The sequence below is a fragment of the Limulus polyphemus genome, unplaced genomic scaffold, assembly GCF_000517525.1.
Source record: "Limulus polyphemus unplaced genomic scaffold, Limulus_polyphemus-2.1.2 Scaffold244, whole genome shotgun sequence".
Lineage (NCBI taxonomy): Eukaryota > Metazoa > Arthropoda > Merostomata > Xiphosura > Limulidae > Limulus > Limulus polyphemus.
Window position 1 is genome coordinate 140,629 of NW_013665854.1, and position 15,180 is coordinate 155,808.

Here is a 15,180-nt window from a genome sequence, read left to right on the forward strand (position 1 = left end):
TAATACAACATAAGAGTCAGTGGGGAAATTTACATTATTATTCCATCACAGTGCCAGAAATATTCGTGAATCGTTGGAGATAATTAAATTTAAGAAAATAACGATAATGTTTTCAACAAAGACGAAGGATTAACGGTGCAGAATGCAAGTAGATGGCACGATATTGTATAATAGAAATGTTAGAACAAGATATCTGAACACAGGGTATAAAAAGGTTTATGGGTTATAGTGAATTAGACTCACACACTGAGATAAAAATATTTTATCAGTCTCCATCAAAAATAGGCATTATTGAGTAAAACAAAAAAGTAATTTAATATTACATAAGAAAGAAGTAAAAAATTTTCTAAACAGAGAGCGATAGCAGCAATTAAAACGAAAATAAAAAAACAACGAAGAAACATTTGAAATACGTACTAAGATGGTGAACACTACAATAAGAAGAGAAAGACATTTGAGGAAAGGAAAGATAGCAATGAATTAGAAACAAGATACGGAAAGTGAAGTTAAGACATATGGAACTTGGTCAAATAAGGTGAATAACATATGAGCTGCTAGTTTTGGGGAGAGTAAAAACTGTTTTTGTTCTATATGGTTCATGAAACATTTGGAACGACAAAGAATAATACAAATCCAGGACACTTTTTTCTTCGTCTGATATATCATGTTTCACAGTTCCTTACACATGTTCAAGTTTCAGTCCTTCTGTTTGTCTCTGAAATCAGATCAGCTTAATAATCTTGTATTTAATAGTCCTCGTATGCGAACTTTCAATCAGACCAATTCAAGAATTCTATATTAAACATCCACTTTTAATACTTGGAATCAAACCAATTCAAGAATTCTATATTAAACTGTCCACTTTTTATATTTGCAATCAGACCAACTTAAAAATTCTAAATTTAACAGTCCACTTTTTTTATACTTGCAATCAGACCAATTTAAATACTATATTTAACAGTCCAAATTTTGTACTTGCAATCAGACCAACTTAAAAATTCTATATTTAACAGTCAACTTTTTGTACTTTCAATCAGACCAACTTAAAAATTCTAAATTTAACAGTCCACTTTTTTATACTTGCAATCAGACCAACTTACAAATTTTAAATTTAACAGTCCACTTTTTATACTTGCAATCAGACCAACTTAGAATATCTATATTTAACAGTCCACTTTTTGTACTTGCAATCAGACCAACTTATAAATTTTAAATTTAACAGTCCACTTTTTATACTTTCAATTAGACCAACTTAAAAATTCTAAATTTAACTGTCCATTTTTTATATTTTCAATCAAACCAACTTAAAAATTACGTTAACAATTAAATATATAAGAAAAACACTTAGCTAACTGGAATATAAGGAAGCAAATGGCTCAATAGCTTAACATGAGTCGTTCATTAAGACATTTTAAGTATTGTTTTTACATATAAAATGTAGCATGCATATATATATGTATATATATAGTTAAAATAATTGTGTTATAATACCATAGAAAGTTAGTTAATTTAAACGTTCAGTAGCTTGAAGAGATAGCAAAGTCGCTCGTGTACAGCGGTGATAATATTAATTTACTAGAGATTAAGTCGTTACTGTATAGTGTTCATTAGTCATAATAGCGAAGTCTTCTTTACTAATCCTACCCATTAGTTGCTTTTCAAAAATATTATACATACAGCAAACTGGAAGTTTCCAAAGAACATATGAAACACGCGATTACTGCAGAACAATACCATTGTCATCTTTTACTTGCATCAAAGTGCACGTTTTATAATCGCTTCCAACGTTTTTCGCTATTTTATATATTTGCACTAATTAGAACATCGTCGCAAATTCATCTAACTAGAAGCAGAACAAAGAGAAAAGAAGATTGCTACAATACGCACGCATATGTATGTTAGAAAAAAACAACACAGAATTTATAAGAATTTCTATTCTTTTTTTTTTAGATAAAATTTTGTTTTATTACACACATGTTGTTAGCTTAACTAGATACCAGGTGTTGTCCTCCTTTTAAAATTTGGCTCTTCTCCTACGAAGTGTTTCTGAGTAAATGTGTCCCAAGGAAAAAATCATAGCACAGAGCCACTAATAAACGTGCATATTGAAAATAAGATCCCGGCTACCAGCTGGTTACGTTAAATAACACAAATAGGAATTATTGATGGTAATTATATGCCATGTAATTTTCTAAATGTAACTCATCTTAAGGAGAACGCAACACTATAGAAATAAATCTAAAGTTATCGCAGAATAAAAATATTGAAGCCTTAATTTATCAACTTAATATCTTACATATAATTATTAACTAAATATTTTACTAACAGATAAACGTTACGACAAATTGTTATGGTGTGAATTCCTTTTGCTGGCGAAGCGTGATCATAATTAATTATATTTGTCACAAGATCAATAGTATTAGTCTCACTGTATCCTAACCAGCCTGATGAGCTCTGGTATTGAGCGAAACGCGTCGTAAGCGATGGATATGAAGAACATGGTGTGGTTGAGATACTATTATACGTTCTTCTTCTCAGATAACCATAAAGGACTGAATAAAGAATGCAGTGTTTAAAATTCAATAAGTCAAGTGCGATTGTCTTACGACAAAGTGTTTAAAAGTGATGAATAACCAAAAAAAATTATCCCCAGAAGTCGAAGTCCATGTTGTTTTTACACTTAACATTACACCGTTACGATGTTGTACAAGCAAACTGTTCGAAATTCTATAAGTGCCAAACTCAAAGTATGTTGTTCTATGTGAATATTATCATTTTATGGTTGCTTCGTAAGATAACAAAGGATTATCGTAAAGATAACTTTGCACAGGTGGCTCATATTGACACCAAATGAGACTCATAATTGAAGGTTGAAACTACATATCAGTGTACCAAATTTGAAAACAAAAAATCCATAAAAGTTAAGTTTGTTTTTTCTATCAAATATAGTTTCCGTACATTTGGTGAGAAGAAACTCAATCAAATTTAGAGATGTTATAACTCAGGTATTTTTTAAGGGATTATCTTGAAATTTGGTAAGTGAAGTAAGAGTCCAGTAGAGCACATCTATTAAAAATATCTGATATTTTAGATTACCACAGTCTGAGATAAAGAAGGTGGAAAGTCACTAAAATATCACTCCTGTTAATAACACACAGTGTTGTCTGCAGCAGGTTGTTTTGGCCGCACGACACAGTACCGTGTGTCTTGATTAGGAAGTTATTTACTTTGTTTTATTTTATGATAGCATAGGACATACAAATCAACCGCATCATGATAAAAACAATGACAATTAACACTTGGTACATCTGAAGGAACAGGTAAACAGTAACACGACGTCAAAACCACACAATAGATTAGCAACAATAGCAATAACTCGTGGTGCATCATCAAGAAACAGGTAAACAGTTACACGACATCCAACCATACAATGGATTAGCAACAATGGCAGTAACTCGTGATACATCATCAAGGAACAGTCAAGCAGTAACACGATAACAAACTCATACATTGAACTAGCAACAATGACAAGTAGTACGTGGTATACATCATCAATGGATAGTCAAGCAGCAACACGATATCAAAATTACACATTGAACTCGCAACAATGACAAGTAGTACGTGGTATACATCATCAATGGACAGTCAAGCAGCAACACGATATCAAAATCACACATTGAACTAGCAACAATGACAAGTAGTACTTGGTACAAAATCAAGGAACAGTCAAGCAGTAACACGATATCAAAATCACACATTGAACTAGCAACAATGACAAGTAGTACGTGGTACATCATCAAGGAACAGTCAAGCAGTAACACGATATCAAAATCACATAATGAATATAATTTCTATTAGTATAAAATTCTACAAAGCGACAACGATCATAAGTTGATCACTCTTTAGAATAATATATTTTTGTTAAACTTTAATGTTAAGGAAACGTCGACTACTTTACTTATTTAACATGAGGTGAAATCGTTAGTACAATTTTATACCGACGTAACTACTCTTCAATTAGCGTTAAACCTAGAAATAACATTGGCTTTATGAACGCATTTTTTTAAAATTGTTTATGCACCTATTTGCACAGTCTATGACTGTGTTGGTTACGGGGACTCTAATAACATGTGTCACACACAAACCCAACAAAGATACCGCCAATAGTGCAATTAATCCCAACAATTACTCCTTTGGTTTCCTATGTATGTTGCACAGTAAAGGATCGATTTAATCCAAAGTTTTGGTAATGTCTTTACAATGAGTGTTGTATTTGTCAAAAAAAAAAAAAAATCAACACGATGCAATATATGAATCACATCGCTATATAAACAAGTCGGTAATTTGAGTGTTATAGGGTTTACTTGTATTAATCCTAAAACATAAAAATGAGTCCGGTCTGAAAATAGCCTAAGAAGCGTACAGTGAAATACATAGAATAAAACCAAAACGTAATAAGTGTCAGAAGATGGTAGCACTGGATTACCCAGTAATCTATCCCATCACAATAATTATGTAATAAGTGTCAGAAGATGGTGACACTGGATTATCTAGTAATCTATCCCATCACAATAATTATGTAATAAGTGTCAGAAGATGGTGACACTGGATTATCTAGTAATCTATCCCATCACATTAGTTATGTAATAAGTGTCAAAATACGGCGACACTGGATTACCCGGTAATCTATCCCATCATCTTAGGTATGTAACAAGTGTCAGAAGACGGTAGCATTGGATTACCTAGTAATATATTCCATCACACTAGTTGTGTAATAAGTGTCAGAATATGGTGATACTGGATTACCTTGTAATCTATCCCATCACATTAGTTATGTAATAAGTGTCAGAAGATGGTGACACTGGATTACCTGGTAATCTATCACATTAGTTATGTAATAAGTGTCAGAAGATGGTGACACTGGATTATCTAATAATCTATTCCATCATCTTAGTTGTGTAACAAATATCAGAAAATGGTGACACAGGATTACTTAGTAATCTGTCCCATCACATTAGTTATATAATAAGTGTCAGAAAACTGTGACACTGGATTACCTAGTAATCTATTCCATCATCTTAGGTATGTAACAAGTGTCAGAAGATGGAAGCATTGGATTACCTAGTAATATATTCCATCACACTAGTTGTGTAATAAGTGTCAGAATATGGTGATACTGGATTACCTGGTAATCTATCCCATCACATTAGTTATGTAACAAGTGTCAGAAGATGGTAGCATTGGATTACCTAGTAATATATTCAATCATCTTAGTTATGTTCTAGTTCTATTTACTTTTCAGTTTGCATTTTAGTTATTTTTATTGATTTATATTAAGGATATTGGAAGGTACGGTATTTGGTTAAATTGTGATGCAGTTGAATCCATTCACATATATAGAGTCCGTTGATATGAAAATCTTGAGAAACTATTAGAGAGACCTCTAATTCAACCCACATTCTTGTAGTTAAAAGACTTCTCCTATATTGTTTTATACAGTATTTCCGAGGAACTGTTCAGGTTCTAAAGAGCATTGTATTAATCTTTAAAAAAACACGTCAAAAAACATTTTCAAACACCTTTTCAATAATCGTTAATTGTGTTAAATAGTATTAAGAATATAATGTTACTGAAGAAAAGTCTTAAAAAATCATTTTCAGATGAAATGTATCGGCAAAGTTACAAACTTGTTTCGTTTAAGAAACAAATTTTCACGTTTACTTATAAGCTTAATAGAATGAAAAACTTATCAATTGAGAAAAAAATTGACCATATATACAATGTAAAAAAAGCAAAAACTATTTATAACAGTATCACAAATACAGTTCCAGAGGAGAATACAATGAAACACCGTCTTATCAACAGTTTTAAGGAACTGGAAAAAAAAATTCATAGATTTCACATTACGTATTCGCATAATTTAGATATCTTTTAAACAGTTTTATGTACAGAAAAGAGGATAAGTCTTAAATCACATTACACATATTTCTTGGATAGCTCTTTCGCTAGTTCGGTGTACTTTAAAAACTTAGAATGAGGACTTTCATCTGATGTTTCTGAAAATGGCGGAGATTCTTTTGTGACTAAATTGTTTTCATTAAATGCTTTGTCACCAGAAGGTGGAGTGGCTTTCCAAACAAAAGCATCAGGTGAACTTGTGTCTTTCGCAAAATGCATTTTACTCATATGATGCCTATACGCACCCTTAGAAACAAAATTAGTGTCACAAAAGGCACACTTCATCAGAGAATCTGATGTTGTAGGTTCGTTACATGCCCAACTGAATGACAAAATAGATCCTGGCGGAGTCTGGACAGCAGAACTTGAAACACTGACATCCGTTTTGTCCAATAATTTTTGAAGTTCTCGAAGAGGATGGCCTGTAAACGGTTTATCGTAATCTATATGATTTTTGTCTAGTTCATGATTCAGATCTGTTGCAGACAGTTTGGAAGAATTACTTAATGATGATGGACTTGATTTACCTTTATTTTGTAGAGAATCACCAGGAGACGCAGCGTCTTCTAGATGTTTGAAAATATTTGTTTGACTCAGCGAGCGACTGACATCACACAATTCTTCAACCATTTCATAAGCACTAGATTCACCATTCGATTCATCAACCTCGGAGTAGGCGTCTAAAGAATCTTCGCCATGATCAAATGCTGGACTTTTTGATCGCACAGACCGCACTGGACTTTTTTCAACTTGTCTTTTTGAAGGAAAATAACCACTATCCTCTTCCACAGCTTCATTAAATGTTTCTTGAGAAAGCGTTTGTCCTGTCTTGGATACAATTGTTGTACTCGAATTAAAATAAGTTTCTGATTTCACTGATTGTGGAGATGGTTGTTTTTTGTATGGTAACGAAGAAAGGCCCGAAACGTCCGATTTGGTATCAAAAATTATTTTTTCTTTATTTATTGAAGAATTTCCTTTCGGAAATTTGTTATTGAACGCGTCAGCAGCATCTCGTGATCTGAATGTGCCGTTTTTAATATCTACTATCTTCTTGCCTGGAAGTCCTAAAGGAGGAGTTGTTACTGATGACATTCGAGATTTACTGGACGAATCAATTGCCCCTTTACCAGAGGAATGCCATGGAGGGTAAACTTCCTCGTCGATCCCTAATCTTTGTAGAATGCCAGTGGAACCATTACTGGTCATTTTGCTTCTGTTTTGAAAACTCTTTTCGATCAGTTTTTCAATGGCGTTCAACACAGAAGTTGATTCGTTTCCTTTATTCGTTCCACCAGCTGAAGGATATTTTTGTTCTTTTTCTCGAATAGTGTCTTTTTCAGAGCTTTTGAAGATTGGGGTTTTTGTTACACGAGGCCTGCTTGATTTAGTTACCTCTTCATCAGATTCAATTTTCTCAGGAGTTCCAGATTCGGAATCTTTTTTCACTTGATCGACAGCGCTCTCTGCAATGAAATAAGTTTTCAAAAGATCATACGATTTAGAATTTTGAGTGCAGTTTTTTATATGTATTACAAAGTCTTTGGCATCTACTTTCTCGGCGCATTCTTCACACGTAATCTTGCCACTAACTTTCTCGCTGTTTGACACAGGTCGTTCATTTCGTTCCTTAGGTAAATTTAAGTTGTTCATCTCCATTCTTTCTAATTCAAGAAGCTTTTTAACAGGCAAAGATTTTTTCCTCCTTTCTCTAGTCTGTCTACGTCTTCCTCCACTTTCCGTAATGGTACGTAAAATATGTTCCTTGTAATGAGCGTTTTTCATCATGTGATAACTGAGTTCCTTGAGACTACCAAACACTTGGTTACAAACCTTACAAGTCAAGACGGCATTTATCTGCGACTGTGACGTCATTTTATCAGCTGGGACTTTCCAAGATATAATCTGCTCTTGACTAATAATATTATTATAGTGTTGAGTGACTCGCATATGATTGGTCATATCTGCCAGAGTCTTGAACGACTGTCCACACCACATGCATTTCAGGATTTGACGAGTTTGCTCAGCACCTTTCCCTAACCAAACATCTTGACCTCTAACTAGCTTGCGAGGTAGTGCCATACTTTCTTTCATCAAAAGACTACTGCCGTTATTAGAAGATGAGCATTTTGGAACTGAAGATGGGTCTTCTGAGGAGATACTAGTGTTTGACGAAGTTGATGGTGCAGATGTCTGTATGCCTGTCATCCCACACTTCGGACTCTTCTGTATATGAATAGTCATTTCACCTAGACTTTTAAAAGATTGTTTACACCAAACACAAGTAAAAACATCTTTCGCTTGTTCTTCACTTTTGTTGATCCACTGGTTCTGCCATGGATTTTTCCGGCTTCCTGTCCGATATCCCTGTGGTTTGGTGACTGTGTGACACAATTCATTCATCTTTTCGAAAGCAGTGGCCATGTTGGAAGTTATAAGACTTGTATTAAGTACTTGACTTTTTAACGATTCAACAGACTTGTGTGAAACGTTGTATGATGTAGCAGAACTAACTTCGGATATCTTAGAACTCTCGAAAGACATTAATTTTCCATTCCAGGTTAATCTGTTTAAACATTCTCTTTGAGGTGATACGTGAAAGAGATTGTCTACACGAGTCAATTTTGATTCCCTTGGATATTTTGCTGTATTCTTCCTTCTGTTTGGTGTGGAGAGATCAAGAGGTTCGTTTTGTGACTCAGGGGGGAATCCGTTGATAGGGGACCCAGGTGATAAACTTGAAGCCATAGGGAAACACTGGTTTTGATTCCGAAAACTAAAGTCGATTGGTCCGTCATCCATCATTGTTTCAATTGCGAAGTTGTTGCAATTAACAATGGGATAAATCTTGGACTGGTGACTGTTTGTTAATGATTGGGCAGAATACAATCTCGTTTCTCTGGACGAGTAAGTACCACTTTTGGCTTCATTAGTGTTAAGTTCATCAGGGTGTACCAGAGGAAGAGTGGCATCATTAAAATGATTCTGGTGGTCTAGATCTGTCCGTTCAGCTAGTTCATGGTTAATATTCTGCTCTTCAACTACATCGCAATCAGAAGAAAGACTTTCACCATCTGCCATCTCAAACTTTCCGGCATCTCCATCTTCACCTGGAATATAGAAAACACAGAAAGTGAGTTAGTTCATGTTTTTTACATAAACTTTCAAACTAGAATTTCAAAAAATAAAATGTCTAGCTACTGACAGTAAGTTATATTCCATACTTAGCTAAGCCATTACATTTTTAAAACCAACAACACAAATGCATATTAACGAGTGCCTAGAATATATGGCTTTGCGCGCAGATTGGCTTCTCTTGATATGTTGTAAGTCTTTTGTCTGTACTAACGTCTTATAAAACTGTAGAATAAAAGAAGTTTCAGGATCTCACTCCTTTTTAAACAATGCTCAGGCACCAAATCTGTCACATACTCTTATTCAACAGGTGTACCATCTGCATAAAGATACCATAAACCATCCTTAACCCCTGCTGAGGGCTCTTAAACGTCACTTTCAATAAACAAGGGTGCGTCGTCTATGTTTTGACAGCTTTTAAATCATATTCCTTCCAACACCTCAAATACAATGAAGCTGGGAGTCAGATATAGTGTTGTGTACAATAAGGTTTAGGAATGTTGCAGTGCAGGAAAATGAAACATAAAAAAACAAAACACACACACACACAGATAAGTACGAATGTAATTTTCAGGACAAAAATACATCACGTATTTTACATCTTAAGCCTGCTAAAATCATACATAACTCTTTTAAAATTAACTTTATTTTTTTCAAAACATACGTACAATCAGATATAGTTTTTTCAAAGCACTTATAATTAAACTTAATCCTTTCTCTAATATTTTAACTGTTAATAAGATATTCATAGATAATTCAAAATATTACTTTTTTTCTTCACTCTACAATGTGTAATTTCACCGAAGAAAACAAAATATTTGTAAATTCAAAATATCACTTAGTTTAAAGTGTGTATTTAGAATAGCCAAAAATATATAAATAATTATCATATATTTTTTTTGCTTAAACGTAATGTTTATCTTAACTCTTTTTGTTTTATCCACAAACTTTACTTTGTGATTGGTTAGTAAATGTAACAAGGCATGTGTTAACAGTTTTCCTTAAACCAATTCTATGCTCTTCTTCTAAGAATATCAAATAAATATTAAAATGAAACATAACAGCACTTTTGTTTCAAAGATTGGACTTTTAATATTTCGTGCATGAAACTGTGAATATCACGGGAAGCTCGTGTTTTGGCAGACATTTGCATATAGAAAAACAACTCTTTTAAACTCAAACACAAAATATCGCTCCTGCTTTCAATTTGAGATTTCTGACAATTCCTGTGCTGTTTCATTTGCAAACTAAAGCGTACAAGTTTCAAGAAGATTCAATTGAGTGAAATAAAGAAATAGTTATATATATATATATATTCATATAACTAACTGTCAACAACCAAATTAACATAATTAATTATTCGCAATCAAAATCACATTACTATTAATAACAAATATTATATAACAAACAGTTAAAAGCCAAACTGGTATAACTGATTGTTAAAATCCAAAGCCATTTAACACTCAAAATAATACACCCAATTGCTTAGCTCAAGAAACTCCACGTAAATGTAAGATGCTAATGAAAGTGTACTTAAAATAGTAACATTGGGTTATTATACATATTTCGCTAATATTTTTAGTAGATATTTAGGGATTATGTATTATGTTTGTTTCTTTCGGATATTCACGCAAAGGTGTATTTGCGATAGCCCAGTTACTAGTTTTGAACTTATAGACTAAGGAGAAAGAAAGCTAGTCAACAGCACGACCGCCAACTTTTGGGCTACTCTTATCTGACAGAATAATGGGGTTTGATTCTTACTCTTGATAGTGCACCCAAGACTCAAAGGCGTGAATCGAGATTTTGTGACAACGTAGATATTTATGTTTTAATTACAGCAAGATGCTCTTTATGTCTGAAACTAACCTGCCAGCCTTACGATACATCCCCTAATGATCTAATGGCTTAACAAAACCGCACTGTAACTAAAGTTATCCAAATACAATTTAAGGGTCTTTAAATAATGTTTTCTAACATGATTAGGTCATGTGTGATAGACTAAAATTAGCAACAATATCTAAGCCTATCTTAAGGCTGTAGCCATCTGCACTTTATCTAATGCCAGCAGCTAGCCAAATTTCAACTCTATAACCGTATAATCAATGAATGTATATAAGAAAAGCCCCCGAGATATCTAAACATATCCATGGAAGTAGTGTCAGAAAAAAAAAGATACCGATTACAAATGATTTACAGACGACGACACGAGTAAATCTGTGTTCCCCACAACCAAGGAGCGCCAAGTCACCGACTGGGTCAACTTGATGGGTTGCTATCCGTCTTTTAACTAACAAAGGAACACATCTGACACTCTCCACTAGGGGCACACACCTCATTTTGCCTTTGTAGCGTCAAGTTAGCCCTGTTTGTAAGCATGGTAGATTTTAGGAGGATATTTCAGTGATATGTGAAATACTGTAGTGGCCCAGGGCGAATTGGCAATCGCTTGTCCTTGTTAACGTCTGAAGGCTTTCAAAACTAATAGCTATGTTTACATTTTTAGACATATAATTCCAAACTAAGTCTTACATAGCTCGTTCTTTTGTACGTGTATTTACGTGAATGTAAAATGTAATCGCAAATACATTACAAGCAGAGTAGACTAGGTACATTAAATAATGATCTTACTTATTTGCATTAACATAGGTTCGAGCGTGGCCTACGATCTAGCGTGATTCCGGACTGTGAATCCATGGATTCATGGTTCGTGGGTCATTCCTGTAAAAATGCGCTTTGCACTTTGGGGCCGTGATAGTGCAAAAAGAGTGAGGGCCAAATCCTAATATTGAAGAGTTCGCGCCGAAATTGGAAACAAAGGAAGTGGAGTAGGAGGTGAATCACAGAATCACAAGACAAAGTGTTGGTGGAAACAAAAGGAAGTGGGGTAGAAGGTGAATATAGAATCACATGACGAAGTGATGATGAAACAAAAGGAAGTGGGGTAGGAGGTGAATCACAGAACCACATGACAAAGTGATGATGGAAACAAAGGAAGTGGAGTAGGAGGTGAATCACAGAATCACATGACAAAGTGATGACGGAAACAAAGTATTAAACATTTTTGGTGTTAAGGTAACCTCTTTCAGTTTTTTTGTTTTTTGATGAATTAATGCATAATTTAAAATGCTATTGACAATACGCATAAACAATTAAATATCCTTTTTGGATGTTAACTGTTAATTGAAAAGAGAAATAAAAGTATAATGTCGACTTTAAAGCCTGTCTAATTTTATGAAATAAAAGATCGGCCAAAAACAATTTTTTGAACGTAACGTTACAATAGATATCACCACAGGGGGCAATCGAAAACAGTTAAGAGGTCGGCCTCGGATACATGCGCGTTTAGCATTTTGTTGACTATAGTAGGTTAACAAACAACTCTTTGTAAGCACAGTGGTGTTTTTTGTTTTTGTAGCAAACATACTACATGTTTCGGCATTATGTTTTCTGCAACATATATCATTGTGCTTTCAAATAATTGTTTGTGAATTTACTACTGTATTAGCATACTGTGTTTCTCTACACAAGTATTTTGCTGGCTGACTAGCGGAAAACATTCGTTAAGCCTAATGGTGAAATGAGATCACCGTGCACTTATATATTTATATATAAAATCGCCCGAAAATTCTGTCATATTAATTGCTATTTCACTTACAGAAAACAATGCGAACGCGTAATTTTTTACACTTGAGAGTCAACTCAGTTTCAATATAAATTACGTCAGTAACCGGATTTCTATAGGCCCGCAGGCGACTAATGATCAACTGTTAGAAAGTCACGTGACCTCTGCTTGTCAGGTAAGTCCTTGATGAATGAGTGACCGCTATGAGATGAGCCCAACCCTGAAAACTGCTCATAATCAACAGAGCTTGGGTTCAAGGATGTAATATTTAATGAAACTCTCTCATTACACACATATACCCGTATCATATATGTAAACAGGTTAAGGTTTGGGAAGGATGGCGGTAAAATATAAGTACGGTAAACAAAGGGTTTATGTCGAACATGTTATTATAATGACAACTGCTATACGATTTTTAAAATTCGATGAAGTTATGTAACACGTCAACAAATTACACAGACAGGTGGCGAGGGAATATTAAGTTATTGTTCTTTATATTCAGCTAGGATTTATATTTCAAAGACTTTCAGTTCTACATGTTTTGATGTTTATGGTTTAACGCAGTTATATGTAATAATGTTTTTAGCTTATGGAATTTCAAAATATTAGGAAACTAAACTCGTCGTCCAATTATTATTCCAGTTGTAGCTATCGTTTTCAATATATATATATATATAATCTTTACTGAAACTTATTGTTGGTTTGGAATTAAGCACAAAGCTACACAATGGGCTATCTGTGCTCTGCCCACCACGGGTATCGAAACCCGGTTTCTAGCGTTGTAAGTCGGCAGACATACCGCTGTGCCACTGGGGGGCTAATCTTTATTGAAATTTATTGTTTTTTTGTTTGGAATTAAGCACAAAGCTACACAATGGGGTATCTGTGCTCTGCCCACCACGGGTATCGAAACCCAGTTTCTAGCGTTGTAATTCCGCAGACATACCGCTGTGCCACTGGGGGGCCTGACATTTATACATTAATAAAAGTAGAAACATTACTTATGAACAGAAGTTTTGCTAACATAACTTATTAATAAATTCTACTTCCGATTATTATTTCATGACACCACATAATAAAGCACAAAGAATGGAGATCGGATTTGAATGAAAATTTGCATAGATATAGTGATATACATAATATACTACTTATGACGTGTTAAACGAGATGGTAGCCAATAACAAATGCAGATGTATATGTTAAGCACGGTATACTGTTTTTGGTTAGATACTTTTGAAATAGCTACAGAAAATATACATATATTTATTACCAGTAATATGTATACCAGCTCAGTTGGTGAAAGATGGAAGCATTTACTCATCATGTACCATCATGGTGGTTCATATGACAGAATGGGCAAGCAAAATATCATGTGTTGCTTGTTCATTATCCACAAGAAACAAAACCTTAGCTTCATGTAATCTGCACAGCACGTGATATCCATCTACAGAAACTGTCACTTAATTACCTACATTAATTACGGTGTAGAAAAACGTACGTCATATGTATAAAACTGGCTTCCTTCTTACGACAAAACAGGCATTAATTGTGAGGGATACTTACTCTGAGTATACTTAATTTGATGATTTTGAGACAAGTTGTGAAAGGATCAGGTAATTGTGAGTCCGCAGATATCTGACCTTTAATGATGTCTATCCAAATTTCACTCTCCCCTCTCCTATTCTCACTTTAAACTCTTCTAAAAACACCGGATGTCTCCTGTTAACATCTACCCTTCTATTGGTGTTCTCACATCTCACTCCATCCGAGTTCCTGTCTTCTTACAAGATACCCGAATCCTGCCTCTCACTCCAAGGTCAAAAGTCATACTTGGATTTGATAGAATGAGAGTTTGGTTCCACAGTACATTTTTTTTTATGTTTTCCCATCCATATTCAGGTCTGGAGTTTGATAACTGAGGATAGTTCTACATCTAAACAGCTCCCAGCGCTCCGTCGTTACAAAGAGAACTTTGATTTGTCTGCAGCAATACAAAGTTCTTGCATTTCCAAGGATTAACTGCGTAGAGGGTTTCCCCCCAACACCCTGGACGCTACGCCAGAGCCGCAGTGCGTTTTGTCACCAAATATTTGTGTGGGTGTGTCAATTCCAACGGGTTGTCTTTGTCTCAGCACCCATGTCATAAACGGCAAAGGATTTCTATTTCAGTTGCACAGATAAATATCTTACTGCCAGAGAAGCCTTTTCTGGATATAAATACCGTTGGAAACGGCAATTCGGCCCATTAAGACTATAGATTCCGTTGTGGACGACACAATGTACCTCTCCCAACGTGAGTAAAGTTCGCGTTGCGTTATTTGTTTGGATGAGCACAAGGCATCAAGCAATCATGTGTCTTGTTTATGCTTAAGGCAAGTAATGCATTCACCTTTTAGAATTTAATTGAATTATTTATTAACTTGTTCACAGGCAAGAGAAAGAAGAATTCTCCAAGTATGACG

At 34.5% G+C, this 15,180-nt stretch overlaps 1 protein-coding gene across 4 annotated transcripts in view; it reads right to left on the minus strand.

The window, feature by feature from the left end:
- Positions 1–5,832: 5,832 nt before the first annotated feature.
- LOC106478719 (protein tiptop-like) overlaps positions 5,833–15,180 on the minus strand; it is a 106,618-nt gene continuing 97,270 nt past the window's right edge. For all 4 annotated transcript variants that reach the window (XM_013939280.2, XM_022382378.1, XM_022382376.1 and 1 more), the window contains exon 2: positions 5,833–9,068. In XM_013939280.2, coding sequence (XP_013794734.1) covers positions 5,977–9,068 — 3,092 coding nt within the window. In that variant the 3' untranslated portion in view covers positions 5,833–5,976. The remainder of the gene's footprint in view (positions 9,069–15,180) is intronic.